The sequence below is a fragment of the Tubulanus polymorphus genome, chromosome 8, assembly GCF_964204645.1.
Source record: "Tubulanus polymorphus chromosome 8, tnTubPoly1.2, whole genome shotgun sequence".
Classification (NCBI taxonomy): Eukaryota; Metazoa; Nemertea; class Palaeonemertea; order Tubulaniformes; family Tubulanidae; genus Tubulanus; species Tubulanus polymorphus.
The window spans coordinates 945785-970858 of record NC_134032.1 but is presented as its reverse complement, the minus strand read 5'-3'; the positions used below and the strand labels follow the sequence as shown (position 1 = coordinate 970858).

Genomic DNA, 25074 nt, shown 5'->3' with positions numbered 1-25074 from the left:
CCGTACAGTAAAATACGGATTAGGAAATTCAATAGATCCCCAACCGAGCATTAGTGGCCACCGTAAACTAAAATACGGAATTGGATGTTAAAATATTTCAAATACATAGACGGCGCCAGCTGACGGTCGGACAATATAATTTGATTGAATTGTGGTGTGCGGTCTGATTACAACATATTGGTGGTGTTTTAACAGTTTAAGACCAGTGGGAATTAATTAAACAGTTTCAAGGTAATCAATAAATACATGTCGAAATTTAGTTGACGCTGTGCGCTTAATTATAATAAGTGTCAATAAGTTGTGTGTTTTCGAGGTTCCATGTCAGGGTCAGACTCAGTCAATTTAATTTGGCCATGTTTGATTGTTGTTGGCCAGAGATCGAGAAATGAGAATGAATAAATGAAATTCTATTGCATAAAAATCAGACAGGGGTCTGTTGCGAAAAGAATTCTGACCTAGAATTAAGATAGATTTCTAGTAACCTAGAGGCTAGATCGAGTAGATTATTGAAGTTTTGAATCTGGTTAGGGTCGTTGAATTTAGATTGTGCGAAAAAGCCAATAGCCTAAGCGGCGAAGTCTGTTTGTATTGCACCAGCCAGAGACCATGATTTTTAAAAAAACTGGTTTCAACTGAAACCAATTTGCAGTAGTTGATATCGAATTGCACACTATAGTGACACCTGGTGGATCCTCACTTGCCACCCGGACTATTATAATGCGCCTGGTTGATACTTGATTTCTTCAGGCCCCAATTTAGACGGCAGATAAAGTCAAACTCAAACAAATGGGCGGCCTGCTTTTGTTCTCTTGGCTCTTCTGATGAAGAAACAACTGCTAGTATCTACTGGTAATCAATTACAGTTGTTTCTAATTATATGTACTACTATGATAACATACTAATTTAATTATTGCTGAAACAAATTTTCAAATGGCTTTTTACTAGATCAGTCATTAGTTATCATCTGCAGGTCAAAGTTACAAGTTCACTGTTACAGCTCTTGAAGAGGAGAGAATCCCACAATGATAATAAAAAGTCCGAAAATGAAACTTCGAGATAGTAGTTTATTTCAACGTTTCGACTATATCCTAATAGTCATCTTCAGGAATACTGTATTCCTTGAGCTAGTGTAGTTTATTCAAGGTTTTGACTATATCCTAATAGTCATCTTCAGGAATACTGTATTCCTTGAGCTAGTGTAGTTTATTCAACGTTTCGACTATATCCTAATAGTCATCTTCAGGAATACTGTATTCCTTGAGCTAGTGTAGTTTATTCAACGTTTCCACTATATCCTAATAGTCATCTTCAGGAATACTGTATTCCTTGAGCTAGTGTAGTTTATTCAACGTTTCGACTATATCCTAATAGTCATCTTCAGGAATAATGAGATACTACAGAAATTATGAGATATATATACAATCCAAAGACAAAGAGACTAATTCAAGAAATCAGAGATGATACAAACTAAAGGAAAAATTAACGTAGAAATAGTCGTGATACAGCAATCGTGATACAGCTCTTGAAATCTGCTTATTACAAGAATGCCTGGAAAATGTAGATTTCATGATTCTGCGTGACGATTATAGCCGATGGGTCGATATATGTAAAGATGTAAGGAGGCCAGGTATAAGATATGCCATCGAGGTTTCAGTATTAGTAGCATTGGAGAACCTAATATTTCTGTATCAAATATATTTCAAAGTATTTTGATAAAATATATTTAATAGTCAGGTGTCAGTTAATTGTGATCTATTACTGTCAATTTGATCAACGAATCGGTTCTTTGAATTGGGGGCAAAAAGGTGCTTGAAAGTCACGGAATGAGACTGGTCATGGAGACTATGAACCCGGAACTGTGAACTATGAGTTCTGGATCCAGTTTCAGTTTGTGCCGTTTTGCATAAAGCCTACTTGGCCTTTTTTAACGTAGAGCTTAATTCCTAGCTTATCGTAATGTAGGCCGATTAGTTTCAATTTTCGCACAGTCCGAATTGAATACCGGCAACACCAGATGGCGCAACTAAACACCGGGTTACTCGTGGTGAAAATCAGTTCATTTTCGATGAAATTTGAACATCATTTTTAGGCTTCCAAATCCGGAAATTATCAAACGAGTCATCGAATAGATATAAAATTTCCTTTCTCACTCAGTGTGTCGTATTGATTTCACTGAAAATTGATTTACTAAACAGAAAATTTGACTCGAAGTTTATTGAAATGTAGAAGAAATTGAAGGGCGGTAACCCAGTACCACTAGCGACACCTGGCGGATTATCGCTGAATCCTCGCTTCCCTCGGTAGCCTCGCCGGTATCCCATTGGAAGGTCTAGAAAAGTAACACGTAACCCAGTTCTGAAGTGATATCACAGTGTTCCGTTTTAATGGTGTCACGAGATAAAATCAATTTCAAAGCGAAAATGAACGCAGAACCCTCGGGGTTTTACTTTTAGATGATTGTTCTAGAGTTGTTTGATCTCTGAACGCAACCACACCTTAAACTGCCTACACAGTTTTGCACAGATAGCTGCTGCAGTACTGAGACGGGTTCGCGTTTCTGCGATGACATGCAGCAGTTTTAACATCGAGGTCATTGTCTTCCATAAATATTCCATGAATATAGTGCATTTATTTTTGAATCGGTCAACCAACTCAATCATTCACCATCTATTGGTATAGGCCTATAATTGGTATTTTAAGTGTGGACGATCACTTTTCAAAAGAATGCTGATGAAATGTCCATCTTCTGGTGTTTGTGGTTCATTTTCAATTGAAAATGTCTCGGGTGAAGTTCTGAACACAGTTTTTGAAAGTGTGGACGATCAGTTTATGAAAGTGTGCTGATAAAATGTCTAATGTCAGGTGTTTGTAGTTCATTTTCAATTGAAAATGTCTCAGGTGAAGCACTGAACACATGTGAAGTGTGGATGATCAGTTTTTGAAAGTGTGCTGATAAACTGTCTAATATCTGGTGTTTGTAGTTCAGTTTCAATAAGAAATGTCTCAGGTGAAGTCCTGAACACATGTGAAATGTGGACGATCAGTTTTTGAAAGTGTGCTGATAAAATGTCTAATATCTGGTGTTTGTAGTTCATTTTCAATTAGAAATGTCTCAGGTGAAGCACTGAACACATGTGAAGTGTGGACGATCAGTTTTTGAAAAAAGTTGCGATAAAATGTGATGTTTTCAAAGCGTTCTTGGTCCATACATTAAGAGCCAAGTTCATTATCCAAAACCTCCCGAACTTTCTCAAGCCTCAAGCCAAACGTATAAGATCGGCTTCATTCATTTTCCTATCGACGTGATCAAACTAAAATGCGCGCCGCTTGCAAACGCTATCCGACGACTCATGAATATTCATGAGGCGCGCGGTTCATCGCGTTACTCTCCATGAAACAAATCCATATATGGATAAATTGCTGACGTTTGAGTAAATCTGAACCTTGAGGAAGTGTTACGGGAAGGGCGAGGCCATGTTCTAGATACAATTACACTATTACGCGCTGTAGCTGGTGTGCAGCTAAAGTTCTACCCTTGCCTTGTTGCTGATAAGAGTAAATTATGATCTGGCTTTTTGCGTACATTACTGGACCGCTTAAAATAGAAGAGTTATTTTTGAAGCCCTCAATTCTTTCGTGGATTTTAGAAATCACTCATATCTCGGGAAAGTCCTAGCCAGTATGTGAATGTACTAGTAGGGCTTTATATCGCAATCAAATTCAGCTGTGGCTAGTTTATAGACTGTGAGGTTCACACGTAAACCGGTTACAATTCACACCCGATAATTTGAACCGTGCTAAAATTTCGACTGGGGCCTTTGATCCTGGCCTAAAACGCTTAAGTGTTTTTCACATCTAACACTACTATCTATTGTCCCCTGATATTAGCCGAGATCCATTCCAGCTAAAGCTATGTGGACAATGCCATATTGCGATGTGCTTCCCCCAAATTTTGTAATCGCCCTTCTGTTGTTTACCGATTAAATATCATATTTTACACGAGTTGTGTAGGAATCAGGGTTAGGTCCTTAACTAATGTCTAGATTAATCGAGATTAGTGCGAAATCTGGATTAAACTGATCTTAACCGGGAATTAGATTAAAATTCGGATTGAATTGGTCCGGTGGTTAAGCCGGGTCTATGTACATAGTAAGCTTCTTGTTATTAATTAGATTGCATCATGATACCTTAACCCTTTCAGTGCTGACTAATTAATACCCTACAGTGCTGGAGATAATTTGAAAATTCTGAAAAATTCCACCCTAGTGTGTTGAGTAACGGGAATACCACTATAGTGCGTCTACACCGCGGTGCAGTGTATCGTTAGTTACTAATATTTCACTATGTTTGACAGGTGCTGCCATCTTTCAATAGAGATAATTACTAATTAAATCAATACATCGCAGTGCGGTGTACTAGCAAAATCCATCACTGATTCGTACACCACACTGCGGTGTAGACGCACTGAAAGGGTTAAACCAAATATAATGTTGAACGGTAAAATTAAGGGCTTGAGATATTTTCTAAAATTCGGGCCCCCTTTTCGGCCAAATGAAATCATCGGGCGGAACATTCTAGAACCCCGCGAAAAAAGAATTTCCATTCAGCCTAGATTTGAGTGAATGGATTCCATTCAGTTGCGTATTGAATGAATGACTCTGATTGAATATGGGCGTCGGTTGAGATTACCGTTGCGTGATTGGTCGATCGTGTTTTCACGTCTGCTGGTAGATGATAGTTACGGGGACGATGCATTCAGTTGTTCGATCCCAAACCGATCTCAACGTAATGCATACCGGCTTGTAAACATACATATCTACTCGCACTGGCTATTAATTGGATTATCGGCTAATTAATATAATCGCGCTCTTCTAATTAACTCGGACTAATTAGCCATTTCAACTGATATCGATATCTCAAAACTGTTGTTTGGTTTGTATCGGCTCTACGTCGCTTGGATCTTGGTTTCCCAGAGACTGAACCCGATCGGATTGTTCATTTAACCTGTCTATTGGATCGCGGTATTTAAAGTGTTGCACCAGCAGGATCAAACCCGCTTGTTTCTCGATAGCGGAGCATCACGCTTTAACTTACTGAGCTACGCTTTTTTAATTGCTTACTGATTTAGAAATTTACGAATATTCGAAGCGTTTTAAAAGACTCGAAATTCGCCTCCTTTTTTTTGTTCTTCGCGAATTTTTCCCCGCTCAGAAAAAAAATGCTTTCATCGTCGGTGAAATGTATGGTTCCGTTTTCCGCAGTCGACGACCAAACGCTGACTGGTGTCGGGATGTCGAATAGTAACCAACACGACCACAACGTCGTCGCATCGGTGAAGACGGATGCGTCGTCTCCGCCGCAGCTGCAGCAGAAGAATCAGAAAACGCCCGGGGCGCAGCAGCAGCAGCAGAACGCGACCAGCGGCAAAAAACAGCAAGCAAAAAATAAAAAGCAACCGAAGAATACTCAATCCGACCAAGTAAGTATCGTTTGTACTTTTTATATAGTTTATATATAAAAGTTTTTTTACTTGGGATTTCTCTAGAAAATTTTTTTTAAAGAAATTTCACCCGAAGCTTTTCGTCGAGATATTTATTAGAAATTGCAAAAGATTTGTGGCGATTTTTAGCTAAACGGTCTCTTAACGCATGTTCTGAAAATATGATTACGATAAATTTGCTCGCAGAATTTGAACGCGTCGACGAAAAAGTTGTCGACAGACGGCGGCAAAACGATAGCGCCAGCAGACGGATCGAGTCAAGGTGAAGGTCAGACGGCGGATACCCCTCAGAAATCAAAGGCCCAGATGAAGGCCGAACGCAGAGCGTTGCAGGTAGGCGACATTTATCTTTCGTGCTATAAAATCACTGCTACCTTGTACGATGTACTAGCTGAATACCATCCATTGGGCGGCTTCTTTTATCAGTCCATTTAACGAGAAATCCGACAGAAGCCTAATGTCGTTTGTTACAAGCGCTGTGATTGGTCCCGACTGGATTCTGGTCGGCTGGTAACGGCCCTGACGACTCGCGAGGACAAGGGGTTCGGGGAACGGCTTTAGCGGGTTAGAATTGTCGACGGGTGAAGATGGCGTCCTTACGACCCCTCGATTCCTTAAAACCTCCTTCTAAACAGAATGATAATGATAATAATGTGCCGTTATAAAGCGCCGTTATTCAATAAACATAATTCAAAAGCGCTCCTCTGGATTGTCAAACTAAGCGAAAGTAAGTGGAAAAGTACTGTTACGAGGTGAGACTTCATTTGGACTTTAGATTTTATCCCGAACCGACCGACCGATCTGTAGGGAGCCCGTATACGCGTGTTAGACCTGGGGCCAGTTGCATAGTCATGGCTTAGATTTAAGACCAGTCTAAGACCAACTTAGTTCTATAGCCAATCTAACAATTTAAAACCAGTCTTAAGATTTCAGACCAATTTTGGGCTTAAGTTACGACTGTGCAACCAGCCCCCTGAAGCCGGTTGCATAGTCATTGGTTAGACTTTAAGACCAGTCTAGAAAATATCTTAGTTCTATAGCCAATCTAACAACTTAAGACCAGACCATTTTTGGACTTAAGTCACGACTGTGCAACTGGCCCCTGTAGTCAGCATGGGTTTAACAAAGTGTAAGCCTAACAGAAAAGATCTAAAAAAACAGTTGCGATACTGTTACGTTACAGGTCGATTGGTCCAATAGATTACGATTATAAATCGAAATTTGCTCGTGTATCTTTTTGGTGTGAAGCGATATTCGATGTATGAAATTCCGTCGTAGTTCGCAGGTTTCTCGCAAGGGGGCGTACGCGGCTGTATATCCTCTGGGCAGGAAACAAGCGTTGATCTTACATCGATTGCGACACATACCATGCATGCACGTACGCACATACGTGTCGATAGTTCAAGGTTTATTGATTCAAATATATCGCACGCCTTGGGTGTGCGTTTGTTAAAGTCAGTCTATTTTTAACTCCTGACATCGCGGCTGCCAAAACCGACCTCTATTTTAAAGAGGTGATACCTCCCCTTTACGGCCTCCCATAATTTTACGGCCTCCCATCCCCTCTCTCCGCATTCTCTTACTTCCATTCACTCTTACTCTCTTCTTTCCATGCTGTCTCTCTAACCCCACTCCTCCCTCTCCACTCTCCTCCCTCTCTCTTTCCATGCTGTCTCTCTAACCCCACTCCTCCCTCTCTTCTCTCTCTCCTCTCTCTTTCCATGCTGTCTCTCTAACCCCACTCCTCCCTCTCCACTCTCCTCCCTCTCTCTTTCCATGCTGTCTCTCTAACCCCACTCCTCCCTCTCTTCTCTCTCTCCTCTCTCTTTCCATGCTGTCTCTCTAACCCCACTCCTCCCTCTCCACTCTCCTTCCTCTCTCTTTCCATGCTGTCTCTCTAACCCCACTCCTCCCTCTCCACTCTCCTTCCGCTCTCTTTCCATGCTGTCTCTCTAACCCCACTCCTCCCTCTCCACTCTCCTCCCTCTCTCTTTCCATGCTGTCTCTCTAACCCCACTCCTCCCTCTCCACTCTCCTCTCTCTTTCCATGCTGTCTCTCTAACCCCACTCCTCCCTCTCCACTCTCTCCTCTCTCTTTCCATGCTGTCTCTCTAACCCCACTCCTCCCTCTCCACTCTCTCTCTTTCCATGCTGTCTCTCTAACCCCACTCTCCTCTCTCTCTCTTTCCATGCTGTCTCTCTAACCCCACTCTCCTCTCTCCTCCCTCTCTCTTTCCATGCTGTCTCTCTAACCCCACTCTCCACTCTCCTCCCTCTCTCTTTCCATGCTGTCTCTCTAACCCCACTCTCCACTCTCCTCCCTCTCTCTTTCCATGCTGTCTCTCTAACCCCACTCTCCACTCTCCTCCCTCTCTCTTTTCATGCTGTCTCTCTAACCCCACTCCTCCCTCTCCACTCTCTCTCTTCTTTCCATGCTGTCTCTCTAACCCCACTCCTCCCTCTCCACTCTCTCTCTTCTTTCCATGCTGTCTCTCTAACCCCACTCTCCTCTCTCTCTCTTTCCTTGCTGTCTCTCTAACCCCACTCCTCCCTCTCCACTCTCTCTCTTCTTTCCATGCTGTCTCTCTAACCCCACTCTCCTCTCTCTCTCTTTCCTTGCTGTCTCTCTAACCCCACTCCTCCCTCTCCACTCTCTCTCTTCTTTCCATGCTGTCTCTCTAACCCCACTCTCCTCTCTCTCTCTTTCCATGCTGTCTCTCTAACCCCACTCTCCACTCTCCTCCCTCTCTCTTTTCATGCTGTCTCTCTAACCCCACTCCTCCCTCTCCACTCTCTCTCTTCTTTCCATGCTGTCTCTCTAACCCCACTCTCCACTCTCCTCTCTCTCTCTTTCCTTGCTGTCTCTCTAACCCCACTCCTCCCTCTCCACTCTCTCTCTCTTTCCATGCTGTCTCTCTAACCCCACTCCTCCCTCTCCACTCTCTCTCTTCTTTCCATGCTGTCTCTCTAACCCCATTCTCCTCTCTCTCTCTTTCCTTGCTGTCTCTCTAACCCCACTCCTCCCTCTCCACTCTCTCTCTTCTTTCCATGCTGTCTCTCTAACCCCACTCTCCTCTCTCTCTCTTTCCTTGCTGTCTCTCTAACCCCACTCCTCCCTCTCCACTCTCTTCTAGTGCTATCTGTATCTTGACCCTCACTCTCCCTCTCTTAAACGTCTATGTCACCTTTAGTCCTCTCATCCCGACCTCATTCCCTCACCACCTCCATTAAACTCTTATATAGGCCTCACTACTCAATAACGACGCCGACTGTGAACTTGCAAAAGTCAAATAAAAACCTCGCGCCACATTTTGAGTTGATTCAGGTGACAGAGTTTTTTTTTTGCAATTGCGCAACTTCGAACAAATGTTTCGCAACAATGAAACCGAATCGACATTGGCGCATTTAACGTATTAGCACATGAAAGTTTTCAATCGATCCTCAGCTGACACGTATCGCATTCGGTTTCTGTAACGGTGCCAGCAAATTTTTTTTTTTTCTTACTGGTTTACGGTAGTTCTCTCTCACTTCTTCGATATATATATATATATATATATATATATATATATATATATATATATATATATATATATATATATATATATATGCAAATAATCGTTACATTAATTTGTCGTCGAGCCTCGCGGCGTAACGACATTGAATAAAACATATTATCAATACCGCAGTGTCTTAAAATAGATATCACTCTCACGGCAACCTCGGGCATGGCGCTCTTAACTATGATTTGATGCAGTAGCCAAACTCATCCCTAACCTGGTCCCGGTTTTATTACAGGCTTTCTACGACGCCTTGATTCTTTAAAATCTCCTTCTAAACGCAAAACGCTTTTGAAGATATCCCCCTTGAAACTGCTTGGTTCGAGCGAAATGTCTGAAAAAACCCTTTAAAACTCCTTCAATTTTGAGGAATAGGCCGTTAGTGGCTTTAGATGATGTACATTTAGACTACGCCTAAATCAGTGCAGTTGAAGCCAGGAGCTTTTTGTTACCGTATTATGCGGTTACTGAATTAGAAACAGAGTTTAACCCTTTCAGTGCATCTACACCACAGTGCGCTGTATAAATCAGTGATGGATTTTGCTAGTACACCGCACTGCGGTGTATTGATTTAATTAGTAATTATTTCTATTGAAAAATGGTAGCACCAGTCAAACATAGAGAAATATTAGTACCTAACGATACACTGCACCGCGGTGTAGACGCACTATAGTGGCTTTCCCGTTATTCAAAGTTATTATGAAATATTTCTGCTTTTAAAACTCCTTATATCCAGGAATGACTGATCTGTAAGAGTGGTCTTAAATCTTCAAACTGGTTTTAAGTTGTTAGATTGGCTATAGAACCTTGGAGTAATACTCCAAGATAGAACTAAGCTGGTCTGAGATTGGTCTCATGTGACTAGATGCGACTGGCCCTGGGTTTAAAGTAGATATCAATCTATAATACCAGCCACCGGGCGTCATCATCAACGTTATCCCTCATTTCAAATTTTTGACCTGGCTTTGTAGAGTTTCGCTATTTTACTTTTAGGAAGCCCAGCGAGCGGCCAAACAAGCCAAGAAAGATGGGCCGCCGGCTGGTAGGTATATTATTGAGTCAATTTCAACTGTGACGATCTAATACCCCGACCCTTGGTGAATGTGTGTAATGAACTTAGATAATCAAGTTAGATAAATTGTGGGACCAAGGAGATGTGGGACTAATGGGACGTGGAATGAATTATGGGATGTGGGAGACTTACAAGATGTGGGACTAATGAGATGTGAAAGAAATTGTGGGATCATGGAGATGTGGGACTAAATGGAACGTGGGATGAATTATGGGATTTGTGGGACCAATGAGGTGTGAAAGAAATTGTGGGACCAAGGAGAGATGTGGGACTAAATGGGACGTTTGACGTTTCCTCTCTTCTTGTATTATTGTGTCTGTCTAAAGTTATTGCACATCTTCTATCTTCTCTCAGGAACGCCGAAGCAGCAGAAATCGGAGAAGCGAGTTCCCGATCTGATGCGGGCCGACGACGTCGACAGTCAGAAACGTCTCGCGAAAAAACTACAGCGTCAGGACATACCGTTGAGGCAGACGACGCAGAAGAAAGTCGGTCTGTTCAGCCACCTCCATCAGTACGACAAGGCCCATAAAATCACGCAAGGACTATCGTACGTGAAAGATCGATTTCTGAATACGCGGGGCGGGGTCGGATAAAACGGGGTGGCGCCACTGATCTGTGGAAAACTCGGGGAATCGGAAAAAATTTCGAAAAAGATTGGGGTTAACTCACGGAATTTGACAAATTTATCCGGAAGGGAATCAGGAAAATCTAGAAAAATTGGACGGGTTAAACGCGGGAAATTTGACAGATTTTACCAAAAATCTGGAAAACTTAGCGAGTTTAGATAATGCTTTTGAATGATTTGTTTGGTTCTTTATCAGTGCGCGATTCGATGAAAAATGAATGAATTTTTTTTTAGCGTAACCGATGTATTTCTATTTCTGTATTCTCGGTAGGTTCGCATCCGGAGGAATTCATCCGGCGTTTTTAAAACTCGGAGTTCAGTACGCGGAGGGCGTTATCTGCGGTTCGAACGCCAGGTGTATAGCATTACTGGGAGCTATCAAACAATACATAGCCGACTACTCGACGCCTCCGCAAAAAGAGCTCGCCAGAGATCTCGAGGCTAAACTCAAACCTAACATCAGGTGAGATCCGAATTGAAATCTTGGGACGATGGACTTTAGAAACAATTGAAACCTTTAAAAGGTCAATCATCGTTTTGTATAAAGTGTGCAACACTCATCTGTATGTATGAAGTATGGACAATACAATACTTTTAACCCTTTCCGTGCTGACTAATTAATACCCTATAGTGCTGGAGAAAATGTGAAAATTTGGGAAAATTCCACCGTAGTGTGTTGAATAATGGGAAAAGCATTATAGTGCGTCTACACCGCGGTGCGGTGTATCGTTAGTTACTAGTATTTCACTATGTTTGACAGTTGCCATTTTTCAAGAGAGATAATTACTAATTACATCAATACACCGCAGTGCGATGTACTAGCAAAATCCATCACCGATTCATACACCGCGGTGCGGTGTAGACGCACTGAAAGGGTTAAAGTGTGCTGATGACATGTTTAATGTCTGGTGTTTGTAGTTCATTTTCGATTATAGATGTCTCGTGTGAAGTCTTGAACGCACGTGAAGTGTGAATGAATACTTAGTGAAAATGTCCTAATATGTCTAGCGCGTCGATTGATTTTCTGAGGTCCTGATATTTGAAACGGTTCTGAAATATCCTTTAATACGTTTCCGTTTCGACTTTTCAGTTTTATAAACCAGTGTCGTCCCCTATCGGTCAGTATGGGAACCGCGATCAAGTACATCAAATGGCACATTACTCACACGCCGGCGAATATGTCCGATACGGAGGTGAGTCTCGGCAACAGTCCCAGAAAATAATTGAAAATTAAAGTCACCGAAGTACCGTGAAAATTACCCTCGAATCCACTGAACTTGCACTCGAATTCCATAAGCGAGCGTTTAAATAGTACATTTGTGTCGAGGGAATAATGTACTGTGGAAATTCGTTTATTGGAATCTTGTGGACGGCCGAAAGAGAAAGTGTTGTTCGTGATAAACAGGTTTTGACGGGAATTCAATGAAATAAGTACCGAGATGGTACGAGGGGGAGAGGGTTAGTAAATCAACTGAGCTATTCTACAGCCCGTTTGCACAGTCGTGACTTCAGTTCAGGAGTGGTCTGATATCTTACTAGTCAGTAACCTGTCTGTGATTTAGTTTCACGATTGCGTATGTTCACAATCGACATCGGGCGTTTGTATAAGGGCTTTGGTAATATTATCACAAACCACATTCATTGGTGTAAGCCCATTCGATTATAAAAAGCTTACCACCGATGATTAGGTAACTAAGGGATCATTCATTTATTACGTACGCATTAGGGGAGAGGGGAGGGGTCAGTGCGATTGCGTACTGTAATGCTTAATGTATATGAAAAAATGGCTGATTTTGCGTACAGAGGGGGAGGGGGGGTTGAAAAATTCAAATTTTATGCGTACGTAATAAATGAATGATCCCTAACTAAAATCTTCTTGTTAGATTCCGTTTCGAACTCAGATGGTCATAAAATGATCGTAGGTTTGTTGAAGTATCGTTGTTCGATTATTGTGGATTGTGTAGATATTAATTTAATCTTATTTCAGGCTAAACGTCGACTGTACGAGTGTTTGAATAATTTCCTGCAAGAGAAGATTCTGTTGGCCGGAGAAGCCATTTCAAAATCTTGTATCGAAAAAATAGAGGACGGTGATGTGATACTCGTCTACGGCTGGTGAGTGAACCTAGGCCTTTGACCAAGTTTTCTATTACAAAACCCCCCGAGATCGAAGGCGAATTTATCTCGTCAAATCAGATCTGATTTTCCTAATCGTAATTTGTTAGTCACGTGTAATCTATTGAAATAAGATTTGCACAACAAGATGAATTTGACGCCTTGATCCAAACGGCTGACTAGAAAATATACTGCCCTGGTTTTTTAAATATTATTTCCTACGAACGAGTTTCAGTGTCTCTTTCAGTTTTGACCATTTTATATCAGTTTTTTTAAGAAAAAAAATTTCTGAGTCCACCATCTTCAAATCGTATCAAATCACCTCCGGAGGTGATTTGATGATTTGACAAATCGATTTGAATTTGAAACCGAGTTAAAATTAAAAAATTAGACCAAATCAAATTTGATTATGCCAGGATAAAAACGATTTTTACTCGAAATCGGATTTAATTTGACGCGATAAATTCGCCTCTAGATTTCGATTAAGTTTTCACTTCTCGACCGCCGTATGATAGTTTAGTTCTCACCACCAGGGGGAGTCGAATACATCGAATATATCGAATATCTAAATTTTCGTATTTATATCGGTACCTTTGCGTGTTTTGAAATCACCACAACGGACACTTTGAAAACGAATTCGGAAGTCGTGTTGGAACCGTGAATTTTAGACGTACATTCAACGTTTGTGAAAAATGTTTTCGTTCGTCCAGACTTCCGAGGGGGTGGGGCTACAGAAACGGATTGATTGACAGCTACGTTTTTCTGACCGATTTGTTTTGTAGTTCGTCCGTCATCAAGAAGGTTTTGTGCGACGCGTCGAACAGCGGTAAAAAGTTCCGCGTGATCGTCGTCGACGGACGGCCGAAATTCGAAGGCAAGGAACAGCTGCGCAGATTAGTGAAACACGGCATCAACTGTTCATACGTTCTCATCAACGCTGCCTCTTACGTAATGCAAGAAGTAAGTCGGTATATATCTACATCATGGTCTCGATCGAGGACTTTGATTCCGGGCCCAGTTTCACGGTTATGACTTGCGTCCAAAAATGGTCTCGAATTTTAAGACTGATCTCGAGTTGTTAGATTGGCTATAGAACGGAAATAGTCTTAACCTCTTCGCTACCATAGTTGATGTAACGCCCCTCACCAGAGCATTTTTCCCATATTCATATTTATTTTCGATTCAGTTCAGTATTTGAGGCACAGATTCGCCATCTATGAGTAAACGGTGTAACTAAACTGAAGCGGACGATCATTTAGTACGTCTATACACCAGCTGCGTAGTGACTCACCGCACCAGCAATTGTAGTAAATGAATATATTCAAATATACGTCACGCATGATAGCGAAGAGGTTAAGTCCAACAGTGGTCTCGAATCTTAAGACTGATCTGAAGTTGTTAGATTGGCTATAGAATGAAAATAGTCTTAGACTGGTCTTAAGTAAGTCTAAGCCTCGACTATGCAACTGGCCCCAGATTATCAGTCTAAATTTGGTTAGGCTAAAATAGAAAGGCAAATATATGGCTAATATTAAATGATACCTTGTTTCTCCTAATCGGCCGGGTCATTTTGAAAACTGCTGCGTTAGAATTTATAATCAGTTGGTTTCTTTAACTGCCGGGTCTGTTATTGTAAGCTTGACTAAGTAAAGTACTGGGTAGATAGGCGACCGGGTCAACTTTTAAGCTCAGTAGAAAGGAATAACAAGGTATCAATTTTTTCAGCCTTAGAAATATACTTAGTTTCTCATTTCCGACGAGAAGTAATAAACGAATAAATCTCCTCACTGAATAAATAGAAATGTTGAATGGTGTGACTAAAAACTTAGCAATTTCAATTCATTTCACTATATTTATTTGCAAAGAATAGGTAAACATATGTACAATCTATGCAGGCCTAACAAAAATCAAGAAAATTGAACAGTTAACCCTTTCAGTGCGTCTACACCGCAGTGGGATGTATGAATCAGTGATAGATTTTGCTAGTACACTGCGGTGTATTGGTGTAATTGGTAATTAGTTTTTATCTCATGAAAGATAGCAGCACCTGTTAAACATAGTGAAATACTAGTAACTAACGATACACCGCACCGCGGTGTAGACTCACTATAGTGGTATTCCCTTTATTCAACACACTAGGGCGGAATTTTTCAGAATTTTCAAATTATCTCCAGCACTATAGGGTATTGATTAGTCAGCACTGAAAGGGTTAACGCTAGCACCATATCAAAACAAAAGTACCATAACAAAAATATAGAATTAACTGAATGACTCAGCAGAATGTGGAGCGTCTGTAACGTGCTATGCTATCATTTTTCAGGCCACTAAAGTATTTCTCGGCGCTCACGCGTTATTGGCTAACGGCTACGTGATGTCACGCGTCGGTACGTCGCAGATCTCGCTCGTCGCCAAGTCGTACAACGTTCCGGTGATCGTCTGCTGCGAGACGTATAAATTCTGCGAACGAGTTCAAACCGATTCGTTCGTATCCAATGAATTAGGTGAGTACGGGTCTCCGGGGGGGAGGGGCAGATTTAGGGGGTCTCTGGGTGTGATTACACACTTATTAATAATCAAACGCAATTATTCATCATGTCCTCCGCTACTAAGTAATGAGGTATACTCAGTTAGGTCCAGTTTGGTGATACTTGGATTCGCAAAATAGAATCCACTTCAAAGCGTCCCCCCCCCTCGGCAGGGATTCGAACCTGATGGCATCACAAGATTGCTGAGGAAAATTCGCAGTAATAAATGGAATAACCCAGGCTAATGTGGTTTGTTATTACAAAGTCCGTTATGACGGTGACAGGCTTTGACTGTAGCTGTTTATAATGACCTCATGGCTTCACGGGCTAATGTCTATTTATTAATGGATGAGACCTCATTTCGTAGGCATGTTAACAATAATGTTCAAATCCAAGAAATTTCACAAAATGGAGGATTTTCTCTCCCATACAACTGAATTAAAGGAGACTTTTTAGCAATCCTTCTAATTGGTACGGAACTGGAATAATATCGGATATTCAGTTGTTGTCCGCGATTTTTGGCATTCTGTTAAGATGTAAATGAGGTATGTACCCCAAAAAGTAAGCAAAATATCCCAGAAAAACAGGTCTCATCAATTGATAAATAGACATTAGTACATACGCGCTGGGGTTTATCAGGCAGGGGTTTGTAACGGGGCTGGAGCGACGCCATCGACTTTGAAATCCCCGCTGAGGAAGAATTCTTCGAAAACGATCCTAAAATTTTATTAAAAGTTATTCGCGCAGAATACCGACGAAAACTTTCTCATTAATCGGTTTCGTGTTTTATTTTTTTCAGGCGACCCGAACGACCTCGTCGACACGCAGCGGAAAACGAATTCGCTATCGCACTGGAAAGACGACGCCAACCTGCACCTGTTGAACCTGGCGTACGACGTTACGCCGCCCGAGTTCGTCACGATGGTCGTCACGGAGAAAGGAATGATACCGTGCACGTCTGTACCGGTCGTGTTACGCGTGCGACAGGCGGAAACTTTAGGTTAAATATTTCGATAGATTTGAATTTCGCGAAGATGGTATTTTCGTCGATTTTTTTTTTTTAATGTAATATTATATCGTTTTTCGGATGCAACTCAATCTGATAGAAAAATGCAGAAAAATTCTTATCATGGATGGGGGCAAAAATTCGATTCTGAATGTGTGAATTGAAGAATCTGTGAATTGTACTTCATTCTGTCTGATACTGCGGTAAAATTGAGACTGGTAAAATCATTACCCCGCGTTGGTGTCATGTACTAAGTAAAAGTTAGGAACTACAGCAGACTGCATCTTACTCGGGTTCGATGAGACCGACCCCTATAAATATGATATGTTGGACGGTTATTGATAACAATTCTCCTTTAGCCCAGAGTGCTTTAGGCGTAGGATTTTGAGCCCAATTATCACAGTAACAACTGGTTCCAAAACTGGCTCCTGGACTCCGCAGTTCTGGGTCAAAATCTTGTTACAAATGAACTGGACCCAGTTCCACAGTTGTGAGTTAGAGTTAACTCTGAGTTAAAGTTAGTTCATTTTCAATGTTTTAACCCTGAGTCAAATCTTAACTCAGAACTGTGGAACTGGACCCTAGTTGTCAAATTTCGCTCATTAAACTGTGATCGTCATGAGTTTCTTGTTATTAGAACTCAAAGACTAAATAGCTGGTTTTGAGTTAAATTTGAGCATAAAGGAGTCGATTTTCGCGCTGACAAGGATTCGTTAAATTCTTCTGTACATTTTAAACGATGTATGAAATGAAGAAATCTTTTTCTTGTCACCCAATTTTTCGATTGCTTAAAGGAGAATTTTTCTTTCATTGCGTCTGCTACACATGCCACAGTGCGCTGAATATCTGAATGTACATCGCGTAATGTATTTTTTGTTCAGAGAGTCGATAAAAGAGGGCGCCGATCTTAATTTGGCGTCATGTCTCGATGCTACACGTAATCTGTTCGTTGCATCGGAACTCAAAAATCGGTCGGGTTTTTGTTGAAAAATAAAATGGTTTGGAAAAGGAAATTGCTTTTTTCGTCTTTTGATTTTGAAAAAATCCGAAGTTCCTCATCAGATATCCTTCTGTCCCTGTCTGCGTGGGGGCCGGGTTAGCAGCCCTGATTTTCTGACAATCTAATCGAGAATTCTTCCGCCCCTGCGGTCTATTGGTTACATTACAGGTATTTACTGCAGAAGTGAATTGATGATGTCATAGGGGGATTTATGGAAGCAGCCATTTCTACTGTATGATTGTAAACAATGACATGATATGGAGAACAACAATTTTTCTTTGCGAGTGATAATGTCTCTGCTCGACATTCTTTTCTTGAAGGGTCTATGCAGCCAATTTCATGATGTCATAGGGGGATTTGTCGAGGCAGCCTCCTCTGCAATTATCTACAGGGGGTATTTGATGATATAAGGGGGATTTATGAAGGCAGCCATCTTCCCAGCAATGGTCCATTTCGGTATCGGGACAATTGTCCCCCAAATTAAATCGTTTTAATCTTAAAGTAACACAGATATTTACTTCTAATTAATTAGACAAAGCGAACTTACTCTAGCTAATTAGCGCAGCTAATTACTCTAGGACTGATTTAAAGTTTTTGATTGGCTTAAGCAACACTAAAACTAATTCCAATAAATCGGCCAACGTTAACTAATGCGCTAATAAGTGGACTACCGGAAATTAAGTTTAACTAATTGTTTAATCTTAAAGTAACGCAGATATTAATTTCTAACTAATTATCTAATTACTCTAGGACTGATTTAAAGTTTTTGATTGGCTTAAGTAACGCTAAAACTAATTCCGATGAATCAGCCAACGTTAACTAATGCACTAATAAGTGGACTAATTAAGTTTCCTTTAATCTGGTAAGTGAATTATAATTACACAAGGACAGATTTCAAGTTTTTGATCTGCACGCAACATCAGTAATTCTATCTTATAAATATATATTCAATAATATACAAATGATTTTCTAAGTAAAGTATTTACGTGGTGTTAATCCAAATCAAAAGGATTTTATTCCCGGGTGGAGGCAATTGTCCTAGATTCGTCCATTTCATAATCTGTAGGGTATAGTAATGACGTCATAGGGGGAGATAATGAAACAATCCGACAGACAAGCATGTGTAAAGTCACATGCAGGCAAATATTGACTGCGTTGAAAATGTGCGGCAGGAATTCTCGAGTGGTAGGCTGGATCCGCCACTGGTTCCCTTAAATCCGAGTCCGATAACAAAGTTCCACCTAAGGCAAAAAAAAATTGCTACCTTGTTTCTCCGCTCTGCTGAGCTTAAATGTTGACCCGGCCGGCCGCCTATCTACCCTATACATTACTTTTTTTTAAAATCGTGATCAATTTTACCATTACAGACCCGGCCGCTATAGAAATGAACTGTTCATAAATTTTATCATATTTTACAAAAATGACCCGGCCGCTGCGGAGAAACAAGGTATCATTTTTGTTTAGCCTAATCCGACCACAATCACAAAACCTAAGTCGAACCCGTAATCGTAGGTGTTTTTATTTTAAACTTCATCGAAATATACTGTATAAAGATCGAGGGTGGTAAAAAAGGGACTAATTTTCACGAATCGGTTTCGTTCGCGTTTTTCGATCGTCGGTTATTTTCGCGTCGTTCGAAAGCGCGAATTTTGCGTCCGTTGTTGTGCAGCGTCGACATTCGCTGATAGAAGTACTCGAAATAAAACAGCAGGTCGTCGTAGCGATGGTCGTACGGCGCCAGCTCGCGTCCGTCTGCCGTTTCCGCGGCGACGGCGACGAACTGATCGTGGAACTCGCGCACGAAATAATAGATAGCTTCGATCGTCGCCAGGTACGAGTCGGGCATCGGATCTTTCTGACTTCGCCAGAATTTCGTGTTGTGCTCGTCCATTTTGATGCAGCGTAAACCTGGGGGGAAAAAAACGACAATTAAAATCGACGAAATTCAGATTTCAAATCAACTAGAGTTAAACCCCAGGGGCCGGTTCCATAGTCACGGCTTGGACTTAAGACTAGTCTAAGACCAACTTAGTTCTATAGCCAATCTAACAACTTAAGACCAGTCTTAAGATTTAAGACCACTTTTGGACGATAGTGACCATAGGGGCCAGTTCCATAGTCAAGACTAAGTCCAAAAGTAGTCTTAAATCTTGCGACTGGTCTTAAGTTATTAGATTGGTTATAGAACTAAAATGGTCTTAGACTGGTCTTAAGTCTAAGCCCTGACTATGGAACCGGCCCATGGGGCCAGTTGCACAGTCGTGACTTAAGTCCAAAAGACAAAAGAGGTCCTAAGTTGTTAGATTGGTTATAGAACTAAGTTGGTCTTAGACTGGTCTTAAGTCTAAGCCACGACTAGGAAACTGGCCCCTGAACCTAGAAACCCTGAAGTTTTAAAAGTTGCAGGTTTGATGAGACAGACTTTTTATTTATATCATTTACGTTTTAATCGTTCGTCGTTGAATATTTTTGACGATTGATACCAGGTTGAATCGATGAACACGACCCGTTCGAACGGAGCTTGTCGGGGGTGCAGTTTAATACGTTTCGACGGACAGTCGGAATCCGAGGCGTGCGGCCGCTTCAACGCTTTGAAATCGTCGTCGTTTTCATCGGCGAGATTCGATTTATTCGTCTTCTCGTCCTCCGGTTCGACGGGAACTTGTCGCTCCGACCGCTGCTCCAGGCGTTCGACTATTTGCTCCAAAGTTTCGGCGTCCTCGCTCGGAAAAATTACGACCACCTGAAAAAAATAGAGACGAACAAAATCTGAAGATGAATCTCAATCGTCAGTTCCTTACTCAGGATCGGACCCCAAACTGCTGCAATATTTTATCACAATCCACAAATTTTTGATCGTCCACACTTCACATGTGTTCAGAACTTCACCTGAGACATTTTTAAATTGAAAATGAACTGCAGGAAATCATCCCGATTTTAGGACACTTCATAATCGGGGCACAATTCAAAAAAGTGATCGTCCACACTTCACATGTGTTCAGTGCTTCACCTGAGACATTTCTAATAGAGAATGGACTACAAACACCAGACATTAGACATTTTATCAGCACACTTTCAAAAACTGATCGTCCACACTTCACATGTGTTCAGTGCTTCACCTGAGACATTTCTAATTGAAAATGAACTACAAACACCAGATATTAGACATTTTATCAGCACACTTTCAAAAAAGTGATCGTCCACACTTCACATGTGTTCACTGCTTCACCTGAGACATTTTTAATTGAAAATGAACTACAAACACCAGACATTAGACATTTTATCAGCACACTTTCAAAAACTGATCGTCCACACTTCACATGTGTTCAGTGCTTCATCTGAGACATTTCTAATAGAGAATGGACTACAAACACCAGACATTAGACATTTTATCAGCACACTTTCAAAAACTGATCGTCCACACTTCACATGTGTTCAGTGCTTCACCTGAGACATTTCTAATTGAAAATGAACTACAAACACCAGATATTAGACATTTTATCAGCACACTTTCAAAAAAGTGATCGTCCACACTTCACATGTGTTCACTGCTTCACCTGAGACATTTTTAATTGAAAATGAACTACAAACACCAGACATTAGACATTTTATCAGCACACTTTCAAAAACTGATCGTCCACACTTCACATGTGTTCAGTGCTTCACCTGAGACATTTTTAATTGAAAATGAACTACAAACACCAGACATTAGACATTTTATCAGCACACTTTCAAAAACTGATCGTCCACACTTCACATGTGTTCAGTGCTTCACCTGAGACATTTTTAATTGAAAATGAACTACAAACACCAGACATTAGACATTTTATCAGCACACTTTCAAAAACTGATCGTCCACACTTTACATGTGTTCAGTGCTTCACCTGAGACATTTTTAATTGAAAATGAACTACAAACACCGGACATTAGACATTTTATCAGCACACTTTCAAAAACTGATCGTCCACACTTCACATGTGTTCAGTGCTTCACCTGAGACATTTTTAATTGAAAATGAACTACAAACACCAGATATTAGACATTTTATCAGCACACTTTCAAAAACTGATCGTCCACACTTTACATGTGTTCAGTGCTTCACCTGAGACATTTTTAATTGAAAATGAACTACAAACACCAGACATTAGACATTTTATCAGCACACTTTCAAAAACTGATCGTCCACACTTCACATGTGTTCAGTGCTTCACCTGAGACATTTTTAATTGAAAATGAACTACAAACACCAGATATTAGACATTTTATCAGCACACTTTCAAAAACTGATCGTCCACACTTCACATGTGTTCAGTGCTTCACCTGAGACATTTCTAATTGAAAATGAACTAACAAATGAACTAAATACTGGTTTTACCACTACTTTCGACCCCAATAGGCCTAATGTACGACTATTTGCTCCAAAGTTTCGGCGTTGTCGCTCGGGAAAATTACGACCACCTGTAGAATATAGGAGACAAATAACATCTCGAAATTCTAAATTGATGATGAATTAACGAATGAACTAAAAACTCGTAGATTTTACCACCACTTTCGATCCCAATAGGCCTAATGTCTATTTCAACCTGATTTGAGAGCATTCCGGGTGGCCTAGCCCGCTAATTTTTGGTAGTACATACCTAATAGAAGTCTTAATAGGACCAGAAAGGACAGGCAGTCGACCTAAATCATCATTTTTTAATCCATTTGAAACTGTATTGAAGGATATCCAAAAAGTCTTCACTGAAAGGAGTTGAATGAAGAGATGTGACTCCATGATTTGAAAGTTTAACAATATGTCTCCATGCCTACGTACCAAACTTCAGTTGGTAGGTATGGAGACATATTGTTAAACTTTCAAATCAAGGAGTCTCTCTTAGGAACCCATTTCAATGAAGATTTTTTGGATATCCTTCAATACAGTTTAAAGTGGATTAAAAAACAATATTTAAGGTCAGCTGCCAATGCGTTCTGTTCCTAGGGAGGGTTTCAGTACAGAAAGAGATCACATGATCAATGCATTCTGTTCCTAATAAGACTTCTATCAGGTATGTACTACCAAAAATGAGCGGGCTAGGCCACCCGGAATGCTCTCAAATCAGGTTGAAATAGACATAAGGTCCCAGAGACTGTCCACACTTTACACTAAAAAGGTGATTGAGATCGAAGGGGGCCATGTTTTAGAGTAATCCCGTCGAAAACGTGTTTTAAACGCGTCGTACCTTGTCGAAGTCGTAATCGGGAATAGAAGGATATGTATACATGTTGACATCATCGGGCGCGAGCACCGCCGCATGGATAGCCGTGCTCTTACCTTCAACTTCTTTAGGATGTTTGATGATGTCGATTTTAATCGGCAACTGAAAATAAAGAAATTTAGGAATTCAAGTTTAGGTTCGACGGACAAAACAACGGAGTTACAAAACAACGGAGTTAATCGAAGGGTAATCAACCCTTGATTACGCTTAAATCACTAATCATGATTGAAACAAGTCGGGCGTTTCTCAAAACCTAATTAACCACGGGGTTTAATTATAATCAAAATTGATTACAGAGGCCTACTACCACAGGGGCTTGGTATCATAGTTATAGATAGGGGTCATTCATTTATTACGTACGCATTAGGGGAGGGGGAGGGGTCAGTGCGATTGCGTACTGTAATGCTTAATGTATATGAAAAAATGGCCGATTTTGCGTACAGAGGGGGAGGGGGGTTGAAAAATTCAAATTTTATGCGTACGTAATAAATGAATGAGCCCATAGTCTACAAACTATAATCTGTTAATCCAGTCTGTTCAATGAAGACTTTTTGGATATCCTTCAATTGAGTTAAGAATGGATTGAAACTCAATGTTTTAGGTCGACTGCCAGTGCTTTCTAAATTCTGGTCCTTATAAATTTCTATCAGATATGTACCATCAAAACTGACTGAGCTAAGCCACCTGATGTACGGTGCGATTCAAGAATAGGGGACTATAGCAATATATATGTAGTGATAGTAATCAATTAAGTAATAATATTAGTAATTGATAATGATGATATATAATAATGATAGTAATGTATATAGTAATTAATGATAGGGAACTAAACCTATCTCTAAACCTAATCCTAACCCTAATCCTAACCACTACTGTCTGTCACACCTACTCTCCGTGCGACGTTTTGGTCCGTAATTTCGTTAATAATCGGTTTATCTACCTTTATTATGCATCAATTTGTTCAGTGAGGAATTTGCATTCAGAAATAAACAACAATTTTTACTAAAGTTGTTTTTGTTTTCATTTATGAGCGATAGTTTACTCAGCATACGCTCGCGTAATGCTGAAAAATCAGCTCCGCGGACGCTCGGAAACGTTACAGTGACGTCATCACCTGCTCATTAGCATATCAAAATGCAGTAGGTGGCGCCAAGTGACGGGCCATAAAAGCCGTTTTTCAGCATTACGCGAGCGTATGCTGGGTGAACTATCGCTGATAGATGAAAACACAAACAAATTTATGCCAGTTCATGATTTATTTCTGAATGCAAATTCCTTACTGAACAAATTGATGCATAATATTTACAGATCAACCGATTATTAACGAAATTACGAACCAAAACGTCGCACGAAGAGCATGTGTGACAGACAGTAGTCCCCTATTCTTGAATCTTACCCTGATGTACTATCAAGTCAAGTTGAAATAGACATTATAGGCACTTCGATTGTATTGAAAATCTGGTCTACATTCTCGCCTACCTTCACTCGGGGTATTTTGCGACCGTGTTCACTGGTCGGGTCTATTACCGGTTTATAACAGCTGTAACAGTAGAATTTACGAGATTTTTTACACGAAGCGCAGATCGTTCTGCCCTCTATCCGATCGAGGAAATCGCACGAGCTGATTTTTAGTTTTGGGAAAGCTCTATTCTCCATTACCCCTCAATCTCGGGCCCAAAAAGGGACGTGAAGTTTCAAAATTCGGAAAAAATTTTTCGCGACAGTCGGCGACCTCGGGTCTTCTCTATCGCGCGCGGAGGATTTACCGTGTTTTCCTTTACCGGATATTTCCTCGCTTGCCACGGTAGCGGTCATACACTGCAAAACTCCCGGGGTTGAAAATCTTTGCAAAGACATAAATAACTGGAAAAGGGAAATTTCTTTATTTTTGTAAAATTCTTGATTTTAATCCTGACCAAGAAGGCTCGACCTAAAAAGGATGTTTCATGGTTCATGTGCTGCAACGTTGATGGCAGTATTAGTTGATGCATTTTTGATAATAAAATTTAATTTGCTTGAAATTCTTTCTGTGGCATGTGAGTCTACCGCTTTACGCTATTACATTCCGCTGACAGAAAGGTTCTATTGAAAATGGCTTGAATAACATTTTAAATAGAAGATCCTCTTAAATAAAGCTTAAAGATTGATAGAATTGTCAATATACAACGAAATTCTGTTAAAAACCCACGCTGTACTACTCGCATGCCGCAGTAAGATGGCGAGGTTAAGCTAGATGTCAACCGTACAGTCCTGCCCCTATGAATTACGATAGCGGAATTTCTGTGAACTAAAATAGCGGAGCATATTAACCGCCGGAATATAATTTCCTTATTACGTACAATACGGACCACTGTGTCGCCTAATTCTGATTAAATATGATACTATGAATATTTTATGAATTTTGGATCTTTAGGTA

The 25074-nt window shown here is 40.7% G+C and overlaps 2 protein-coding genes across 2 annotated transcripts; one reads left to right on the top strand and one right to left on the bottom strand.

The window, feature by feature from the left end:
* Window positions 1-127: 127 nt before the first annotated feature.
* LOC141909630 (translation initiation factor eIF2B subunit delta-like) lies at window positions 128-17407 on the top strand. Its single transcript, XM_074800151.1, has 11 exons — window positions 128-231; window positions 5262-5479; window positions 5687-5833; window positions 10051-10099; window positions 10484-10679; window positions 11029-11220; window positions 11848-11950; window positions 12745-12872; window positions 13655-13832; window positions 15193-15373; window positions 16197-17407. The coding sequence occupies exons 2-11, from the start codon at window positions 5291-5293 to the stop codon at window positions 16400-16402; spliced, it is 1569 nt and encodes a 522-aa protein (XP_074656252.1). The 5' UTR covers window positions 128-231; window positions 5262-5290; the 3' UTR covers window positions 16403-17407.
* A 1499-nt stretch (window positions 17408-18906) lies between these two features.
* LOC141909787 (tRNA-uridine aminocarboxypropyltransferase 1-like) lies at window positions 18907-24390 on the bottom strand. The gene is made up of 4 exons (XM_074800402.1): window positions 24138-24390; window positions 22623-22760; window positions 19846-20146; window positions 18907-19311 (listed from the first exon to the last, which is right to left on the bottom strand). Exons 1-4 carry the CDS (start codon window positions 24312-24314, stop codon window positions 18986-18988), a joined length of 942 nt encoding a protein of 313 aa, XP_074656503.1. The 5' UTR covers window positions 24315-24390; the 3' UTR covers window positions 18907-18985.
* Window positions 24391-25074: the final 684 nt, after the last annotated feature.

What these genes read in the sequence shown, in the direction of transcription:
- LOC141909630 (XM_074800151.1), top strand. Translation starts at nt 5,291, where the DNA reads ATGTCGAATAGTAACCAACACGACCACAACGTCGTCGCATCGGTGAAG. An exon ending in AAAATCACGCAAGGACTATC is followed by an intron (nt 10,680 to 11,028) that starts GTACGTGAAAGA and finishes TATTCTCGGTAG; the next exon opens with GTTCGCATCCGGAGGAATTC. An exon ending in GTGATACTCGTCTACGGCTG is followed by an intron (nt 12,873 to 13,654) that starts GTGAGTGAACCT and finishes TTTGTTTTGTAG; the next exon opens with TTCGTCCGTCATCAAGAAGG.
- LOC141909787 (XM_074800402.1), bottom strand. Translation starts at nt 24,314, where the DNA reads ATGGAGAATAGAGCTTTCCCAAAACTAAAAATCAGCTCGTGCGATTTC. An exon ending in GCAAAATACCCCGAGTGAAG is followed by an intron (nt 22,761 to 24,137) that starts GTAGGCGAGAAT and finishes CTTTATTTTCAG; the next exon opens with TTGCCGATTAAAATCGACAT. An exon ending in CCGATTACGACTTCGACAAG is followed by an intron (nt 20,147 to 22,622) that starts GTACGACGCGTT and finishes TATTTTTTTCAG; the next exon opens with GTGGTCGTAATTTTTCCGAG.